Genomic DNA, 19531 nt, shown 5'->3' with positions numbered 1-19531 from the left:
GGTTTCTGTGCCGGCTATGCTGCGAGGCTATTTGGCAATAATTAAGCCAAAGGCAAAAGCTGCCTGAAAACTGAGACTGTTTCTCCCTTGTGGGACCTGTGCAGCCAGAGAGACCTCAGGGGAGAGGGAAATAGTCACAGATACTGAATTAAACCACGTAAAGCATCAGAGAAGATACTTAGTGCTGGAAATACTGCACAGCATCAGGTTGGTCTTTTCCACCTTCTCTCTCTCTGCCTTTAAAGCAGCAGAGAAGTTACACTGCCCTGAGCCTTGCCTTCCCCCAGCACTCCCCATGGCTCACTATGGGTCACGGGACGGTGGTTCCCTTTCTGCTCCTCAGCCCTGGCCACCCGAAGGCAGGCGAGCATTGCCCCTGCCATGCTGTGGGTGCTATGGCTGCCTGGCTCCCCTTCTCTTTGTTCCCATTTGCCCACCAAACCACACGTATTCTCATCCCACCCCACCAAAACACCTTTCTCCTTTCTTCCTTGGTTATTACATTGCCCTTCAAAGGCTCTTTTATAGCAAGGAAGGTGTAGGTGGCAAGCTGATTCCCTGTAATGGATGCCCTCTTGACGCCCAAAATGCCCCAAAGTTGGCAAGAAACAATCAGAGTAATGAAGAAGCAAAAGAAAATCAGAATAAGGGAAAGAAGCATCAACCCGAACGAACACCTGACAAGCGAACACTGACCTTCTTCAGTGGGGCATAAATCGTTGAACTGGAATCTGCCATTTGAGGGGAAAAAAAAAGAAGAGAGGAAGGGAAAACATTTCAAAAATTTAGCAATATTAATTTTTTTTTTTTTTTTTTAAATCGCACCTGTTGTCCTTAGGAGCAGGCGGCACAGGCCTGACCTGGTGGGTCTGCACCGCTCCTCCACCTCCCACCATGGGAGCGGGGCAGGTGGCCGCGGCACGGGGCTGCCGGTGGCGCGGGGCTGCCGGTGGCGGAGGCCAGGAAGGCGCTGGGGGCAGGAACGGCCACGGCGCCAGGCGTGGGAGCGTGCCGGGCAGGCCACAAGCGCCCCATTGTCCCCGGCCGGAGGCGGGCTGGCCGGCTCGGCAGGGCTGCCAGTGGGGGCTCAGGCCTGCGGACAACGGCGGCTCCGGGGGCCGCTGCGCCCCAGGACGCTGCGGCCCCGGTGGCGGGGAAGGCCCGGGCCCCCCCGGACTGCGCCGGCACCGCCTGCCTCCCGCCCTCGCACCTCTGCTTCCAGCCACCCGCCATGGAGGAGGACGTCGCCCCTCACCGCAGCCGCCTGCCCGCCCCAGGCGGCCCCACCGGCCCCAGCCGCATCCCAGGCCCCCCGCCACGGCGAGACGGCCCCCTCGGCACCCTCGCCGCCCCCACGAAGCGGAGCTGCCTCTCGGTCACCCTGCGGCGGGCTGGCGGGGGCGGAGGGGGGCCCCCCTGGGAGCGGCTGCGGGGTCCGGCTCCTGTCACCCCCGTCCCCCCTCGCCCCCGGCTGGTGGCGGCCGAGGGGCCCCAGCGATGCGGTGGCCCTGGTGGGGCCGAGGTCTCCCCGCCGGCGAAGATGGGGGTGCCCTGCACCCTGCCACTCTCCGGTGGGTCTCCGCTGCCGGGCTGGGGTGGGCGGCGGGGGGAGGCACCGAGGGGTCCCTTGGCAGTGCCATGGGGCTCGGCATGGGGCAGGGCCCATGGGAGCAGTGGGGTGACGTGGGGGAGGACAGGTGCTTCCTCCCCGGGGAGCGATTTCCCCTTCGCCCACACCCGGAGTGTGGGTGGGCGAAGGCAGGCGGGAGGTGACCCCGTGCGGCGGTGAGCCTGGCACCCACCGGGGAAGCGGGCGGCTGCGGGCGCCGTGTCAGGAGATGTTGCGGGCACCGGGATGCCTGTCCGTCCGGCCATCCGTCTGTCTGTTGGCAGCCAGCCTGTCTACTGCTCAGCCCAGCCTGGGTATCTGCCAACAGGGATTTCCAAATGGTCCTGTAACCCAGCACGGGTGCAGTTTCCTTTTTGCCCCTGGGCGCTGCAAAAAGAGGTGCCCAAAACCCTTGCCGAGTCTGCCAGGTGTCCCGCAGCCCGGCCGCCACCCAGGGGGCTGCTGTGTGGCAGAGGGGCACATGGGGACATCCCCGAAAGGATGCTCCCGTCGTCCCACTGAGCGGAGGGCCAGAGCAGTCCCAGATGTTCGTGCTCCAGCATGGGGGCACAGGTCTCGCAAACGTAGGAGAAGGAAGCGCAGAGGGAGGAAGGGGCGTCCGCCTCCAAAGGCCCCGGCAGCCTGGGGCATCCGCACGGCTCTCCAGGCGCGGGCACATCCACCAGACACATGCAGGTGGGCACCGCCAGGCACATACACCCGCCGGGGTACATGGGGATGTGACCTGCGTACGCCAACATGGCCCATGGGCAGCACCTCTCCCTGCTCCCTGCACGCATGCACACACATGCACGTGCACACGCATGCACATGTGCGTGTACACACACATACACACAAGGGACAGCGCTCGCACTGCCTCTGCACTGCGGGCTGACAGCCAGGAATCGCGGTGCTGGAGGAAAAAAGGTTTCTCACGCCTCCGCAAGCGGAGCTGAAGGGCAGATTGCTTTTGATGAGCCAAAACGTTCCCAATTTCCTCCCTCTGGGAAAGCAGAAGGAGGCCTTGCGATCCCCCGAGCCCAATAAATACCTAGGGGGAAAAAGCGCCCTTTCTCAGCCCTGCTGGAGCAAAGCTGCGAAGGGTTAAATATTCCCCTCCCTAAACACGCATAGATGCTGAAAACGCTGGGGAACTGGGAGGGAAAGGGGCAAGAAACGGCCTGTGCGGCGTAGGTGTGCAAGGGGGCCCCCTTCGGGACGTGGGGGGCCCATCGGCGGCAGCCCCTCCGTCCCCGTGGCCATGGCCCCCCAGGCTGGCAGGGGCCCGGGATGGAGCCGGGGGAGGGTGCGCGGGGGGAGATTTTGCGGCGATGTTTAATATTCAGGTCACATGATGATGGCAGCAGGAGCAGCACCAGCATCCCCGCTCCGCTGAAATAGCCACTGGAGAAGGAGGGGAAGGAGAGGGGGGGAGAAGAGGACACAGGGAAGAAAGAGAGAGGTAAAAGCGGAGCCTCGTAGCCCACCGTGCTGTGCCAGCGTCAGCCTAGAAAAGTGGGGGGAGACCTACCCCCTTGGGAGAGGATTCGGAGACAAAGGAAGCTTCATGTTCAAAGGTAGGATGCTCTGGGCTTGGCAGGGCTGGGCGATGCCGGAGGGATGCCACTGGGGCTTTTTGTGCGGGCACCATCCACCGTGCCCCCACGCTGCCCAGCTCTGGCCATGGGGGAGGAATAACCCCGAAGGGCAGGGGGGGAAATTGGTCCTGGCTTTGTCTTCCCTCTTTTCTTTTTTTTCCTTTGGTGGCAGCAGTCAGGCATGAAGGAGAAGGAGCAGGGCTGGTTGCAGTGCTGATGGGGAGTAGCTGGTGCCAGGGGCTGCTCTGAAAGAAAGATAATCCCAGCTGGTCCACGGCTGGGGAAAGCCCCCAAGCTGCTCGGTGACTGGCTTGTCCCTTGCCAGTGACAGGCAGTCGCTGCGGGGGCAGCGGGGACGTCCTGTGCCGCTCCCTGGGCATCTGCGCAGGAGCCGGCAGGCAGGCAGGGAGCCCCAGCACTGGCAGGCAGACGGGCAGGGGGACAGGCAGCTGTGGTGGCATGGGTACCCTGGTCCAGGGGTGCTCAGCAACCTCTTGCCTTGTGATACAGCCGTGCCGCCCAGGCGGCGAGCCGTGGAATAGGGCAAGGGCTGCACAGCCGGGGAGTGGCACCGAGGGTACAGCCGGGGCTGAGGCGAGCATCTAACCCTGTGGCGGCTGGACTGGGCTAGGGATGTGCTCAACCCCTTCATCTCCAGCTCCTGCATCTCCAGAGAGGCTTCGGCACACGCTGCCCTAGATTTCACTGTGGCCCCGGCAGAGCCGGGCTCCTGCCCAAGCCCTCTGCAGAGCGCTGAGGGGAAGGAAGGTTGCTGCCGGGAAGGCTGCGGCAGCCCAAAGGGCTGGGATGAATTTCCCTGCCTCACTCAAAATGCCTGGTGATCCTCAGGCAAGGCAAAAAGATCCGGTGAGAAGGATGGCTCTGTTCTGCACCCTGAGGTCAGGCGGTGCATCCGGCAGGGCTCTGCCTTTGCCTGGCACAGCTGGAAAAAATGCCCTGGGGTCATCATGGAAACTGAGGGGGGAAAGGGATTTTTTCCAGTGGAGAGATGCTCAGTCCAGCACCTCTGCAGATCTGAAGCAAGGAGCAGATCCTAATGCCTGCAAGCCCCAGGGAGGCTGTGGTACTGAAGCAGCTGCTTGCTTTCCTTCCTAGGAACCTGGCAGCACCTGCTGAGAGCCCGCTTCTGCCAGCCATGTTCAGGCTCCAAACCTGTCCCCCCTCCCCGTTCCATGTCTGCAGGGAGTGGGACCAAGGGTGGAAGGGGCTGGGGTGAGATGCGTGTGTGGATCGCTGCCTCCAGACGGAGCAGGACGAGGCCATCTATGTGTTACGTGGGGGTTAAATAGCCTTTCCTTGCTGGAAGCTGGTTGTGGTGAGCATCTGTTTGCAGCCCTCCCTCCCTCCTGCCACTCAAGACAAAGGACGGGAAGGCAGGGGGAGGGGATGCGACTGTATCTGGGTTATGGGGACAAAGTAGATGTCAGTCCTCACTACCTGAGCCCCTAAGGGATCTGCAGGGCCACCTCTGTCCCCAGGTAGCTGCTACAAACATCAGAGGCAGGCAGACATGAAGGGTGTGCTGCGGTAGCGGTGCCTGCTGCTGGCCAGGTATGCCGGCCTTCCAGGGAGAGGTCTGGGGGTGGATTGGTGGGTGTCAGAAGCAGGAGCTAGCTGGGACCACTAGGACCTCTCCAGGTACCCGTTGCCCTTCTGGCCCTGCCTGCCCGGCCCCAGATGCTGTACCTCTCCCTGCTCCGGAGCTGAGTGGAACATCCAGAGACTATCCTCCAGCAGCCCAGCCCTGGCCACCTCCCACTGGGAACTGGGCAGCAGAGGTATCACCAGCAACTGCCCTCTTAAACGAGCTTCACTTAGCACACAGAACAAAGCAGCAGGGAAAAGGGTGGCAGTGCAAACGGCGGATGTAACCCCCTATTCATTCGCTAACCCCCTATTCATTATCAGCTGTGCTGGCTGTAGCGCCCTATCCTGTATTCATTACAGGGGACAGACACCTGGAGGGGCTATGGGATGTGCCTAGGATGCATAATGCTACCCTTCAACCAGTCAGTCAGAGCGCTGCAGCATTAGCATTACTGCACGTAAAACAGAGCCATTCCCAGGAGACCAGGTAGACGCATTTCATGTCTCAAGGTGCCTCTCAGCTCTGGCCCCAGTTTTGCACACCCTGACCTCCCTGGCAGGCTGTTCCTCAGTTGGCTCTTTGGATTCCTCTGCAGGAGTCAAGAAGTGGAAAATTGTGTGCAGAAAGCTGAGCCCTTGGGTACCTCTTTGCAAAATGGGGGCTTCCCCTCCTGAGGCTGTATGGGAAGGCACCCCACACAGAGAGGAAGGCAAGTGACCAAGAGCAGAAAGGGAGGTTATCTACCCCGAGACCTTGAATGTCCAAAATCAAAACGCCCAGGGCGACGTCACTGATATAAAATCCAAGAAATATTTAAGGACATTTCCGGAGATGTTTTCTCCTGGTCTCAGGTGGTCAGGAGCCTGACTCTGAAATACCTGCTCCAGCCACTGCAAGCTCCTGGCTCCAGCAGCAAAGCCTGCAAAGGGATGGCCACATATTGCGATGTCCACAGCTGAGTTAGCAGCATCTGCTGGCTCTGAGCAAAGTGTCCCTTGGCGAGATTGAGGGACGACTTATGAACCCCTTAGTGAGCCTTGGGGTTGGCTGCCAGCAGCTTCCCTCCTTCCTCCTCCCTGTGTAAGAACAAGGAGCTGAAGGAATAAAGGAGAGGGCAACAGAGTCCCTGAGGACAACCTACTGCCCAAGCAGCAAAGCGGTTGCAGCCCGCACGGCCCAGGTCCTGCACCCACCCCATGCAGCTGCTCAGCTGGGCTTTCTTCCCACCTCGACCTGTTCCCTGTCCACCACCGGGGCTTATTTGCCCCCATTACTGCAGTTGTCAAGTGCCTCACTGGGGCCACAGACCCCTGCCCCATGTCCCCTCGTCATTCCATGTCTCCCTCTCTCTTCTCCCTCTCTCCGGGGTAGGTGGGACCCCAGCAGGGCTGTGTGGGCTGCGCACTGGTGGATGCTGCAGCAGGATGAGGGGCACGGCAGAGCCTTGTGACTATGGTACAGGTGGCATGGGGCAGCCCGGGAGAGGACGAGCAAAGGGCAGGGTGCAGGAGAGCTGGCTGGCTTGGCCCTCCGTGCTGTGCCACGGAGATGGGCTTTCCTGGCCGGCAGCAGCTTTGAGAAAGCTGGAATAAGACAACAGGAGCCCCAGGGGATGCTTTGTCAGCAGCAAAGGCACAGACTAGCTGTGACGGGTGTAAGAGTGGGTTGCAGCTGAGAAGCACTCGACTCGGCAGGCTGCCTCTTCCAGCAGCTGCCCAGCAGCACAAGGTGTTCCAAATTGCCAGCCTGGCTCAAGCCAATGGTCCATCTTGTGCTCTGGTCCCCCCAGGGTGCTGCTCGCTGCTTCAGGAGAGGATAATGATAGCTCAGAGTGCCCCCGCTCAGTGGGGAAGACGGCGGGGGGGGGGGGACGGGACATCCTCCAGCAGACCTCTCCCCTGCAGGCAAGGTGGAATGGAGGTGGTATGAGAACCTTCAGACGTTACCCACAGTGCTGTGCACAGGTGGCTGTGCTACCATCCTCTCACACAGAGGGAAGATTCCTTCTCCCAGTTTAACATAAAAGACTTCCCACATGGTGTAAAAGGAGCTGGGTGGGGGCAGCCTTCTCCCTGCCAAGGCTGGCCCTTCCGCAAGGTCTGGCCTCAGCACATGATGGTGGGATATTAAAGCTTATATAAAATGTAAAATCTTCACTGTGTAGAGCAGCCCTTGTGTCTGCACAGGAGCTTTGATGTGAGAATGTTAGGAAAGGTCACCAGCCAGCCATGCAGCCCGTTGCAGCCTAAGCCTGTCCTTGAACAAAATCTCTCTGACCTCTCCCCAACCCCGGTCTCTGCCTGGCCTGACTGAGCTGTCATGGGGATCCCGGACTGGTGCTATCAGTGTCCCCAGCCTGGTAACCTCTGAGTCGTCTTCATCTCCAAGAGGCATGTGTCACCCACCAAATGGCAGTTGCCTGCCTGGCCGCTCACGTCCTCCTCTGCAGCCAGCAGGTTCTGCTGAGAGGAGTGAAAAACTCTGCCAAAATGATGGAAAGGGGTAATTTAGTGTGAGATGCTTGAACTGAAGTGGCATCCAAAACAAGTGGAGTGCTTACCAAGCAAGAACACGATGCCCCTGTCCTGGAAAAATAACCATCTAATGAGACAAAGCATGGGGAAGTCAAGTAATCAGAGTGGGAGAGGCTCTAGCTTGCAGCTGGTTTGTATATGAAAGGTATTGATTCCCATCCCTTTCATCTTCCTTTCTAGACTCATCCCTCACGCCTCCCTTCCCCACCTATTACAGCTTTTCTTCTGTGCCCTGTCCTCTCCCAACCTCCAGCTTCCTCCCAGGGGGTGGGAGCTGCTCACTAATGAGACAAGAGACAGAGATAAATGGATGGGCCTGCCCCAAGCAATGCATGCCATCACCCAAAAAAGTCAGGGAGGCCAGAAAGCCCGCAGGGCCTTTCTTTTTGCCCATTTGTTTTACATGGAAGAAGTGAAGAGTGGGAGGTGAGGAGGGAAACATGCAGATGATTAGTTTACTGATCACCATGATTAGTTTCTTGAGCATGACAAAAACCATCGATCTACAGGCAGGAGGCAAGCGCAGAGGTTTTGGCCATGCTTTGCATTTCCACCACTGAGAAACTCACCTTGCACAGCACGGCTGGGACTTGACACATGATAATTTTTGCTATGTGTTCCATCGCAAATTTCATGCTAAACTTGGAGGGGCAAAACACTGGTGATCCTGGTGAGAACTACTGGGAGGCAAAACCAAGGAGACACACACAGAGCTTTGGGCACCCTATTAGGAGCCCAGCCAGCTTCACTGGGTCTGCTCCTGCTGTTTGAAGGTAGCCGTCAATACACTGCATGCTCAGTGAACCCCACTTCTGCACATCCTCATCCGGAGTGATACATAGAAGAGTATGCTGGAAACTCAAGTAGGTGTTCCTCCATGAAGAGCCTTACTGCTAAAATCTTGCCATTCAGTCATCCTCAGTAGCCCTTGAAATGGATGCTCAAAGTTGCCTTTAGTCCCTCTGACAGGTCAGAAGAGAGGTCCTTGTTACAGCTTGATGATGATTTTTCAATCTTTCTCCCCATGCAGGGCCAGTGGACAGCAAAAACGAAGCAGCCATGTCCGAGCTGGTCCCAGAGCCGCGACAAAAACCAGTTGTGCCGATGAAACCCATGGGCATTAACGCCAACTTGCTGGGCTACATCGGTATTGACACCATCATTGAGCAGATGCGCAAGAAAACCATGAAGACAGGTTTTGACTTCAACATCATGGTTGTAGGTAGGCAGGGACCAGCTGAGGTACTGGGAACCATGGCCAGGGACTGCCCTATGAGGCCAGGTGGGAGAGCGAGCCCTGCAGGGAGGGCATGAGGGAGCGGACAGTGCTTGCTCTGGGGGAAAGGAGAGCCTGCACAAGGCAAGGAGACACCTACAGCCCCTTCCCCTGCCAGCCTGGCTCCATCCCCTGGGCCTGCTGTCATCATTGCCGGGCTGTGGCAGATGCCATGAGCTTCCTCTTTGCAATCCTCAGGTCAGGCTTCCTCTTTGCAATCCTCAGGTCAGAGTGGACTGGGAAAGTCAACACTGGTGAACACTCTCTTCAAATCCCAGGTGAGCCGCAAATCTTCAGGCTGGAACCGGGAGGAGAAGATCCCCAAGACAGTGGAGATCAAAGCCATCGGGCATGGTAAGAGCCAGGCTGCTGGGGTGGAGGCAATACTGATGCTTCAGCACAGTCTTGCAGAAGACCCCAGTAGTCTAGGCCAACAGTTCTTTGGTATTAGGCAGCCCTTTCTCCATGGGAAGCTAAAGGACAAGTGCCAGTTTCAGCTGGCCTCAGACCCAGCCAAGGCTTTTGTTAAACAGCAATGCCACTGATGCCACAGCCAAAAGTGAGGGGTAGAAAAAGAGTTATAGATATTTCTTCTGCCAAGACATTAGTCTGCATGTGTGGATGAAGCCTTGCTGTAAGTCATTCCCACCTGCAGACACTTAATGATCTATACAAATTGCATTGGTGGGTCCCATCCAAGCCTGGTAGAGCACATCTCCTCATGGCAAAGCATCAGCACAGCTTCTACAGTGCTGCAGAGTAATGAGCATCATCTCAGATTCAGGTTGATGCTGTCATGGTGTAAGCCCAGCCAGCAACTAAGCACCACACAGCCGCTCGCTCACTTCCCCCCCACCCAGTGGGATGGTGGAGAGAATCAGGAAAAAAAGTGAAACAGTTTAACAGGACAGAAAGGAAGAAAATAATAATGATAATGATATAATGATAATGATAATGATAAAAGAATTGGAATATACAAAACAGGTGATGCACAATGCAGTTGCTCACCACTTGCCGACCAATGCTTAGTTCCCGAGCAGTGATTCACCCCCTGCCCAGGCCAACTCTCCCCAGTTTATATACTAGGCATGACATCACATGGTATGGAATATCCCTTTGGCCAGTTTGGGTCAGCTGTCCTGGCTGTGTCCCCTCCCAAATTCTTGTGCCCCTCCAGCCTTCTTGCTGGCTGGGCTTGAGAAGCTGAAAAATCCTTGACTTAGTATAAACACTACTTAGCGACAACTGAAAACATCAGTGCGTTATCAACATTCTTCTCATACTGAATCCAAGACATAACACTATACCAGCTACTAGAAAGAAAATTATCCCAGCCAAAACCAGGACAGATGCATTGGAGGGGAGGACAAGACGTGTAAGGTAGGTACTACCTTTTGGGCCACAGAGTGAGCACAAATCCTTTTTCCTGTGTCAGAGTGGTTTAAGGTGACTTTAGTGCAGAGGTTACAAAAAATTGGGGACAGATATGCAAGTGGGGGTCATGACTGTTGAGGCATGACCCAGCCTGGCCTGGCCATGCTTGCTGGGCAGGGATGAGGGCAAAGCGCTTTTGTTCCCTTGTAGGGCACAGAGACATGTTTCATGATAGAGCAGGTCCCCAGGGAGGTGTATGATTGTTTGCAATTTCTTCCTCAGTCATTGAAGAAGGTGGTGTCAAAATGAAGCTGACCGTGATTGACACACCGGGATTTGGGGACCAGATCAACAACGAGAACTGGTGAGTTTTACATGGTCAAGGCCTTGTGTCCCAGAAAGGGCTGGAGTTAAGATTGTATATGGAGTGACTCTCATCTGCTTGGCCTGGAAAGCATCTGGGATCCTATTGCACTCAGGGGGCCAGTGATGGGGACGTGGAATTGTGAACACCATGGGTCTGTGTGCATGGTCAGAGGTATGCACACATTACAGAGCGAGTGCCTATTTCTGTGCCCAGTTACAGAAACTCTTGAACATCTCTGCTGATGGTGAGATGCTTGTGGTGGAGTTTTTTTATGCCTGAGCCTGCTTTGCTGCTGTCAGAGCCGGGAACACTGTAGGCAGGAACATGAGGAGATTTGTACCTCTCTGTTCATCTCTCTCTCCCCCACCTTAACAGCTGGGAGCCTATTGAGAAATACATCAATGAGCAATATGAAAAATTTTTGAAAGAGGAGGTGAATATTGCAAGGAAGAAACGAATTCCAGACACGCGAGTGCACTGCTGCCTCTACTTCATCTCCCCCACGGGCCACTCGTACGTACACAGTCCCTCGTCCTTCCTCAAGCCCTTGGTGCCTCTCTGCCAGATACATACCCTGCACTGCTCCGTCTCAGCCACAGACCCAGGGGTCCTGCCTGCGGGGCAGGCCGCTGTTTAGCTTAACTTCCGGTGCTGCGGGGCTTGAAAGGGTCTAGGATAACACAGGCAGGAGAATCGCCACTGTGGGTTTTGGGAGAGGGCAGGATGGATGGGAAGAAGGAGATGAGAGCATGGTGGCAGCAAGCAGGGTATGTACAAGGGAGGTTTCATTGATGCCCTGATGCTGGGAGAGTCACTAGGATGAAAGGCGAGGCGGGTAAAGTAACCCCTTCCATGTTGTTCCCTCTTGGGCTGCAGCCTGCGGCCTTTGGACCTGGAGTTCATGAAACACCTCAGCAAGGTAGTGAACATCATCCCGGTTATTGCCAAGGCTGACACCATGACCTTGGAGGAGAAGACCGAATTCAAACAAAGAGTAAGTATCTCCTCTCTTGCATGGGATCCTTCCCTGACCCAGCTTGGAGGTGGGAGAAATGAGCAGTATCCTTCTTCCTGGGATTGCAGCACAGTCCCCAGGGCATGCACAGAGTCCAGCGCTGGGTTGGTGGGTAAGTCCTGAAGATGCAGTTGTTTATGGCTCTGAGGGCATCTGTTAGAGGGGGAAGAAACGCATGTATCCCTGTGACATCTCGTGATATGGTCTATCACGGGAACTGCAGGGCCAGACAAGTAACTGGGGTTGGGGAAAAAAGACTCATCATAGCTGCTGTGTGTCCTCACTTCGCTGCACACTTCCCTGGGGATAATCCCTCCAGCCCCGGCCCACTGGAAGGATGTCCCAGATGTGTTTGCCCAGCCATCCTGCCTGTCTGCCCTTCAGGTTTGTGTTGCTTTGTGCTCCAAAATGTCTCTCTGCCCAGGTGCGCAAAGAGCTAGAAGTAAATGGGATCGAGTTTTACCCACAGAAAGAATTCGATGAGGACTTGGAGGATAAAACAGAGAATGACAAAATCAGGGTAGGAAACATTTTATTGTGGGAGGGGAAGGAGGGATGAGGGCTGGTCATATTTAATGAGTGTAAAACAGACATGTGTCACTAGAAGGTTTTAAGTGCTTCATGGTCCCTGAATGAAAGATGCAATGGAGTAAGGGATGGTCATTCCTCCTTCCCAGCTTAATTTGTCCTGGTCATTACTACAGGGTGCTATGAAGGCTGAGTGAGGAAGGACTATGTTTCACCTCCACTTGCTGAATGTTCCGTTTGGCCTCCATTAAGAACCAAGGGGGCCTGGTGTGTGGCTGATGTCCAGCCTCTGTCCCAAACAAATGCCCAATGAGCCCTCTCACCTGCTGACCAAACTTGACCTGAAAAGCAGTCCTTTTCTTTGCTCCCCCATCCCCTGTGAGAAGGCTTGTCCCATCCTTTCCTCCTCAGAGTGTTAGAAACCCACTCCCAATTTCCAGCCTGTGTTTGTTCATGGCTAGGTTGTACCCAGGGTTATATTTGTGTTCTTGTGCCAACACTGACTCAAGCAGTTCTCCTACCTAGTGGTCCCCTCCACCACTCAAGGCATTTATAGAGAACAATGTTATCCTTTGCCAACCTTCTGGTCAGCTAAAGGAGGCAGACTCCTTTGGATGAGCTTCCCATTCCTCAGTAGTCCATGCTCCTGGTCACTTTTTTCTGTGCCTGCTCTGGTTTGATTTGATTTTCTAGCACTGGTGCTGGTACCCCATGCTCCCCCGTCTCTTCTGAGATCTGAACTGCTAAGCCCATGGACCACATGTACTTTTTAAACAATTACATCACACTGGTGGTTCATGGTCATCTTGTGACTGACTAGCACGTGGGGTCCTTCCACTCCTTCAGTCACTGCTTGTTCATGAGCTCTGAAGTCGTAGCAGAAATTCTTGATGTTATTCCCTAAATGCTGCTCTTTGTGCCTCAGACTTGCATCTTCCTGGATAAAAACCCAGTCTGCCTTTGTAGTGACACCACCTCTTGGCCTTGTGATGCTAGTGCATTTAATTATCCCACTCATCATTTTTGTGGCTAGGCCATTAATAGATTGGCCTCCATGGCAGTCCTCAAGAAACTCCAGGAGTCTTGCATTGCAGCCTGACACTTGCCCTTTCAACTCCCCCAGCTGTCACAGCCCCAACAGAAGTTCCCACTTTCCCCATCTTAATTAATCATTTCCCATTTGGCAATACCTCACACATTCTGGAGAAGACTAGATGGGTTTTGCTTCTTCTCCAAAGTGTTACTGGTTTTGAGGAGGGCACCACATTTTGTTCTGCGCTTCAGCATCATTGCCCTAGGTTTGGATAGTCTCACACATAAGAAATAAACTGCTTTTTAACCTCCATTCCTGTGGTAATTGCAGTCACTTCCCAGGCCCAGGGCCATCTATAAAGCAGAGTAAATCTAGGAACATTTGCACAACCTTATGGATAGCAGGGTCTCCTGCACCCTGTGCTCTGGAAATGGATGGTTTCTCCCTGTGCTTAGAGATATCTGGGTCCCCAGTAGCCTCACTTACTGTCTCACTTCCCAGGAAAGCTGCACCCCTACCCCATTTCTGGCCTTTCTCAGTACAACCATTTCAGCCATTAAACTTGTTGAATGTTCCTATGTCTTGTTAGGGAGGATTATTTTGAGTCCTCTCCTTCTGGTGAAGAACTACAAACTTGGTGAGAAATACTCACCGCAAACTATCCATACGAGCAGCCCTGGGCTGACAGACCCTCTCGTGGTTACACGAGTAACCACGTTACAAAGTGCTTCTTCTCCAGCCATCCCTCTCTTCAGAAACACTGGAGATGGGTGCAGAAAAGCTCTGCCCCCTGCTCCAGAGCCCTTGGCACTGCTGCAAGCTACCCACTAAGCTCGGCGGGTGCAAGGACACCTGTAAAGCAAGGGCCCAAAATGCTAGGGATAACATTGATGGGTGAAGAGGAGAGCCAGTGAAATGTTGCTCTGGAGAACCTCTTCCCTTGCAGAAGGCCTTGTATTTGGTGAGCTGAGAGGAGGAAAGGTGGATGGGGAACAGTGATGCTGCTGCTCTCTGGAATGGGTCCAATAAGTCTCTCCACATGTCTCTCCCCAGCAGGAAAGCATGCCCTTCGCAGTAGTGGGCAGCGACAAGGAGTACCAAGTGAATGGCAAAAGAGTCCTGGGCAGGAAAACACCTTGGGGAATCATTGAAGGTAAAAAAAACCTTGCTTCTGAGAGATGAAAGTATCTCTGCAGGCCCCAGTAATAGACAAGGGTCCAGATAACATGTCCCATGGCTACCTTCCCAGCCCTTTTGCAATACTTTTTAAACCAAGCAAGAGGAGGATTCTCAAATCACTCTGCTGGGAAGGAACCGCGATGGCCAAGGCGGCACCACTACCGCCAGCTGGCAGAAGCTGGAGCCACTCTGAACACCATGGTGTGTGAAGCTGAGCTCCTGAGGTTGCGTTGGTTTTCAAATGAAAATTCACATGTGACTGCTCAGCACCAATTAGCATGTCTCCTCAATGCCTGACAGTGTGGCATTCAGACAACTGTCTATCCTTTCTGAAGTACACAGGCTCTGCCCACCTGGAACCTGCCCCATGGGAATGACCTTCCCATGCTCTGTAACCACAAAGAGGTTGTTGAAAAAATCAAATGTAACAATTGCTTGCTTTCTTTTCAGTGGAAAACCTCAGTCACTGTGAATTTGCCCTACTTCGAGATTTTGTCATCAGGTAAGGCCATGGTCATGCACCAGTCTGCTCTTGAGGAGCAGGGAGTCTTCCTGAGACCCTCTTATAGTGAAATAGCCTCAATGGAAAGGAAAATAAAGAACATTTCTGACAGTGAAAGCTTATGGGGGGTAGGGTTGGATTGAGTTAAGTGGTAGATACCCTAGTGCCTCTCTTTGTGACATGACCACTACGTCAAGTAGGTGCTAGTTTTCATGTACTACCACTCCCCTTATATCCCATTAAGAATATTAGGTTGCAACAACTTCTATTTGTGGCTGACAACAGGTCTGGGCTGGAGTCAATGAGAAAGAGGCCACTACCACATCCTAGAGCATGTGTCCCACCAGGTTCCAGATGTGCTGGAACATATGACATGGAAGTGAAAAGCTCCGTATTTCATTCAGCTTTCATTGTCCTGTCTTATTTCTGCTCTGTTTCATGAAGTTGTCTCAGCACAAGTGATATCTGCCCCAAATTCTGTAAAAAAGTGTAGATCCAGGGTCACCTCTATTCCCTATTAATACAATAAGGTTTTAAAAAACCACCAAAAATAAGAAAATAAGGGAAACACTTCAAAGCCAGAGCCCTGTGGCTCATTCCACCTGTGGGTATGGTGGTGTTGATACACTTGGCCAGGTACAATGCTTTGACATCACCCTACTGCCCTCTTTTTGTTCTGCAATACCTTCTGCAGCAGACGTGCCTTCCTTAAGTCTTCCAGTAAAAACATCCTAACCAAGTCATCATCACAAAGCATATAGCAATCCAAGCCCACAGGCTTTCTATGGAGGTTAGGGACAATGCTCACAGCAGTGTTCTGCAGGTTATGGTCTGCAGTGGACCTGATACACCCTCCTGGTGCTTCCTTGTCTCACCACCACTTCAGATGAGATAAGCCTATGTCTGCTCTGACAGACCAGGACGGCCAGGAGCTGCCCCACTGGCACAGGTGTGAGAAGGGCAGGACACCGGCAAGCACAGCCAGGGATTTCAGCCCATATTCTGCATCCTGCATATGTGTTCTTGAATGCTGATGCTCCAGCTCTCCATTGTGTATGATAGCACCCATGCCATCCATGCAGAAAGAGGGGTATGTTCATTAGCCAAACTGACTGAAGAAATCTTCCATTTATCTCAGGGAATAAGATGATCATTAGAAGATTAATACTGACTGTGCTGATATTGGTTATCATATCCTCTTTCCAACCCCATCTTCACTTTGCCCCCTGCAGGACCCACCTTCAGGACCTAAAAGAAGTGACCCACAACATCCACTATGAGACCTACAGGGCCAAGCGGTTGAATGACAACGGAGGGCTGCCCCCCATGACTGTCGAGACAGAGGAAAACCACGAAAGTAACCTGTGAATGACCCACCCCCCACTGTCACCCAGTGTCTCTGGATACCACAACCCATCCCTGCTACCCTTGACTCCACCATGGGCCTGTCTCTGAAGCATGTGGCGCATCCTCCCTGTGCGTGAGAGGATGCGAGCGTGAGTGCCTGTGTGTATGAGTGTGCCTGCCTTTGTGCCTGAGAGGGACCAAAGGCATCTCCCCTGTCCTTCCCAGAATCTCTTCATTTTCCATTTGTTTTTTTGCACAGCGGACTGTCTGTCACCTTCCTTTCTCTTGTTTCTGTGTCTCAGCTGTGTGTGTTGCCTGGGGGAAATAGGGATGGGGGGGAAGGATTTCTGGGGGCAGGAGGGCTTCAGAAGTGGGAGGTGCAGGGCATGCTGTGGTCCTGTTTTTATCACTTGGAGACATGGCAAGAAGAGACTCCAGGAGAGATGGTGGAGTCAGTGCACACAGTGTCTTCAAGTGATGGCAGCAGAGATTTCTTTTGGGTCCTCGGTGGGTGGGAAGGCAGCTGGTTGGTCTGAGAGCATGATGGCCCAGCATTTTATCCCCATTTCTTGCTGTGGCTTCCCCAGGGGAAATGGCAGCTTGGAAGTGGATAGATGGGAGAAGTGACAGACTGACATGTTTTGCGGTTCAGTGGAAGTGACCAGTGCGAGGAGACAGAATTAGTTCTTGGGCTGTAGCATCTATTTGAGAAGCATCAAAGTACTTGGAGAAAATAGCCATATTTTCCAAAAGAAGCAAAACCCAGAGAAAAAGAATGTGTTCCTGCTGCAGAGGGTGCATTTGCCTTGCCCAGCTCTAAGATCAAAAGCCATGCTTGTGTCACGGGCTTTTGATCCTGTGCAGATCAGACCAAGCTGTCCTGAGGTCACCCCACCTCATCCCCCATTGCAGCGGTCTCTCTCCACCAGCACTGGGCAGGTCCTGGCTGAACCCTTCCCCCACACCACGGCCCCTCTGCTGTGGGAGCACAGGGAAGACGGTGCCATGGGGTTTCCCTGCCGGGAGCTCCCCCAGGGACAGCCCTGCTTGGCACAGGGCCTTCAGGATCTTGGAGGAGTGCAAAGAGCTGTAGATTGAGAAGCACTGGGCCAGGGTGTCTCCCTGGGTCTCCACTGGTGGTGGGAACACAAGAGATACCTCCTCATCACTGACGTGGCTGCATTTGCTACTCCAGCAGTCTCAGCTTGTGCTGCTCCTCCACCATCCTACTGCCCTCCCAGCTTCCATGTCTTCCTCTCCTGTGCTTTTCCCCTCATTCCCTTTTAGCCCTCCATAGCTTGCTTGCTTGCTTGCTTCCTTCCTTCCTTCATATCAGTTTCTCTGCTCTTGACCCTTTCTGTCTCTCCATTTCTCCGAGTACTTGAATCTTCCTCTTCTCCAGGCTGTTTCCTCCCTCCCCCTCTCCCTCGCTCTCACACCTCCTCATCAATGTGCTTTTGTGTCCTGTTGAGAAGCTGTCATTTTATCTTCCCCTGGAGGGGATGGCCAGTGAAGTTAAAGACCCAGGAGCAGAAAGAGGCACACCTTTACTGAAGACTATATGTGCTCCTGTCTAGCCAGTGTCAGCTCTTTTCTGGATGTCCCTGAGCCAGGTGAAAAGCATCAGGGTTGGCTGGGCAGAAGGGAGGAGGGGAGAAAATCACAAATGTCCCAAGTTTGGCAGTCTCTGCCTATGCCCTAGCATGTCACACAGTTGGCAGGGGCTGTCACCTCCAGGACAATAGCCAGTTGCATTTAAAACGCATGTGCAAAATGCCACAGCACAGGACAGTAGTGCTGCGAGTCAGGGGAAGTGCAGTGGGTTTGGGATGGGGGTTGGAAAGGCTGGCACGGGAGGGAGGAAGAGGTCCCAGCAAGGGAACAGCAGAGGAGGACTCAAGCCAAGCCTGAGGTTGGTTGATAGAGCTGTACAGGGGACAGGGTTGGGAAGAGAGTGCTCCAACCCTTAGCAAAACTGTCTAAGAGTGTATGTCCATCCTGTGACTTTCTCTGGTGCTGTCACTGCAAAGCAAAGGTCTCTTCACTCTCGCTCCCACCTGCCCATATGAATCAGCCATTCTCAGCACCGCTAGGATGTGAGGGCCATACCAGCCCTTCACAGTCCTTTCACCACCCACGTTCACGGCTCCCGCTGTTCCTGTATGCAGTGTGTGCGCACAGCCTTGCATCCGCCTTCCCACCTGCACCAGGCCTCCTCCGCCCCTCACAGAACAAAAGCCTCGTCATCAGTGCCAGCAGCCATACCATGGACCCTGCAGAAACCATCCTGCTATGCTGCTCCCATCCTGCCACCCACACTGGCCGTCCACAGCCCAACGCGGGGTCAAAGCCTCCTCCCAGCTTGTCTCCACCAGCCGGCCAGGTGCGGAGGTGTCCCCAGCATCACTGGCTGCCAGAAGCATCTTCTCAGCCTACTCTGCTGCAGCTGCTCCTGCCTCTACATAACATTTTAAACCCAGTGCAATAGGAAAGACTCCCCCAGGGCTCCTCCTCTTCACTGCACTGAAGCATGAAGCCATGCTCCATCATCTTTAATGGGGGCATGCAGAGGTGTTCCCCACACTTGCTTTCTCACACAGCTCTTTGGTGGCCATGCGACTGCTCTAGAGGAACTCTCTTGCCACTGGGCTGCGTCACCCTGGGCTGCAGTACGGTCACTTCTACAACTTTTGGGCCCAAGTAAGTGTTATGGCAGAGAGCCAACACTGCCCTGCTTAATGAAGGCAAAGCAGACCCCACGCAACAGAAGAGAGATTTTCCTTTGCCTGTAACGTGGATTGCGAGAATGAGGCTGCGTGTTTTGCCCCACAGGTTTAGTAGTTTTTGTTTGTAGTAAGGTGGCTTTTAAGCTCTGCTCTGAAATCTCTTGTTGGATCATGGACCACTTCTAAAGGATCCATAAAAGCTCCCTGAGAACAGCAAGCTCAGGCATTCCTCACTGCCATCTGCTCATAAAAATATCCTACCGGTATCTGCCTATCTACCAGAAAGTCTACGAATGGCAAATATAAAAAATTTCCCATGTTGTGCGACAGCGGGAGACACTGTTGGGAAAAAGCCTGCCAATGGATAAGCTGGGAAAAGCCTGAATGGATCCTAGCTCTCACGTGCCACCAGCCGAGTCCCAGGAAGACCACAGCAAGTCAGATGTTCCCCCCCCCCCCCCGAGACATCACTTGAATGATATTGTAAGGGGGTGGAGTCTAATTTTACACAGGAGGTACCCGCTCAGTGCATTCAGAGACTCACAAACTCTTCCCAACATAAGCCATTCACCAGAAAAATTTTGCAATGCACGGTAAATCCCAAAGGTCTTTTTTTACGCTGGACAAATTCCATTTAGGCTAAGACTGTAGCAAACATCATGGCAGGCACGGTTACGCCGTGAGCAAAGAGAGCAAGAAGAGCAAGCGGCGCTACATGTAGGCACCAGTGTTTGTGGTAGTTGTGAGGACGCGTTAATTACAGTTCACTGCGGTTCATAAGCAGGCGTCTCGGGGGAAAGGCTGCCTCAGCCGCGCTGCCTGCACCTTCCCCGC

At 54.1% G+C, this 19531-nt stretch overlaps 1 protein-coding gene across 3 annotated transcripts; it reads left to right on the top strand.

Moving 5' to 3' along the window:
• The first annotated feature begins 1072 nt into the window (after positions 1 to 1072).
• On the top strand, positions 1073 to 18952 carry SEPTIN3 (septin 3). Of its 3 annotated transcripts, none has more exons than XM_030041251.1 (10): positions 1073 to 1571; positions 8381 to 8572; positions 8852 to 8980; positions 10283 to 10364; positions 10743 to 10880; positions 11244 to 11361; positions 11807 to 11902; positions 14000 to 14096; positions 14573 to 14624; positions 15857 to 18952. In XM_030041251.1, the coding sequence occupies exons 1-10, from the start codon at positions 1232 to 1234 to the stop codon at positions 15990 to 15992; spliced, it is 1380 nt and encodes a 459-aa protein (XP_029897111.1). In that variant the 5' UTR covers positions 1073 to 1231; the 3' UTR covers positions 15993 to 18952. The 3 variants fall into 3 exon arrangements, with proteins under 3 accessions (XP_029897111.1, XP_029897110.1, XP_029897113.1); XM_030041250.1 differs by having other exon boundaries at positions 13997 to 14096; XM_030041253.1 differs by lacking the exon at positions 1073 to 1571 and adding an exon at positions 2815 to 3186 and having other exon boundaries at positions 13997 to 14096.
• The last annotated feature ends 579 nt before the right edge of the window (positions 18953 to 19531 follow it).

Source organism: Aquila chrysaetos, chromosome 17, assembly GCF_900496995.4.
Source record: "Aquila chrysaetos chrysaetos chromosome 17, bAquChr1.4, whole genome shotgun sequence".
In the NCBI taxonomy this organism is placed as follows: domain Eukaryota; kingdom Metazoa; phylum Chordata; class Aves; order Accipitriformes; family Accipitridae; genus Aquila; species Aquila chrysaetos.
The sequence above is the reverse complement of the archived record's forward strand: the minus strand, read 5'-3'. Positions and strand labels throughout refer to the sequence as shown.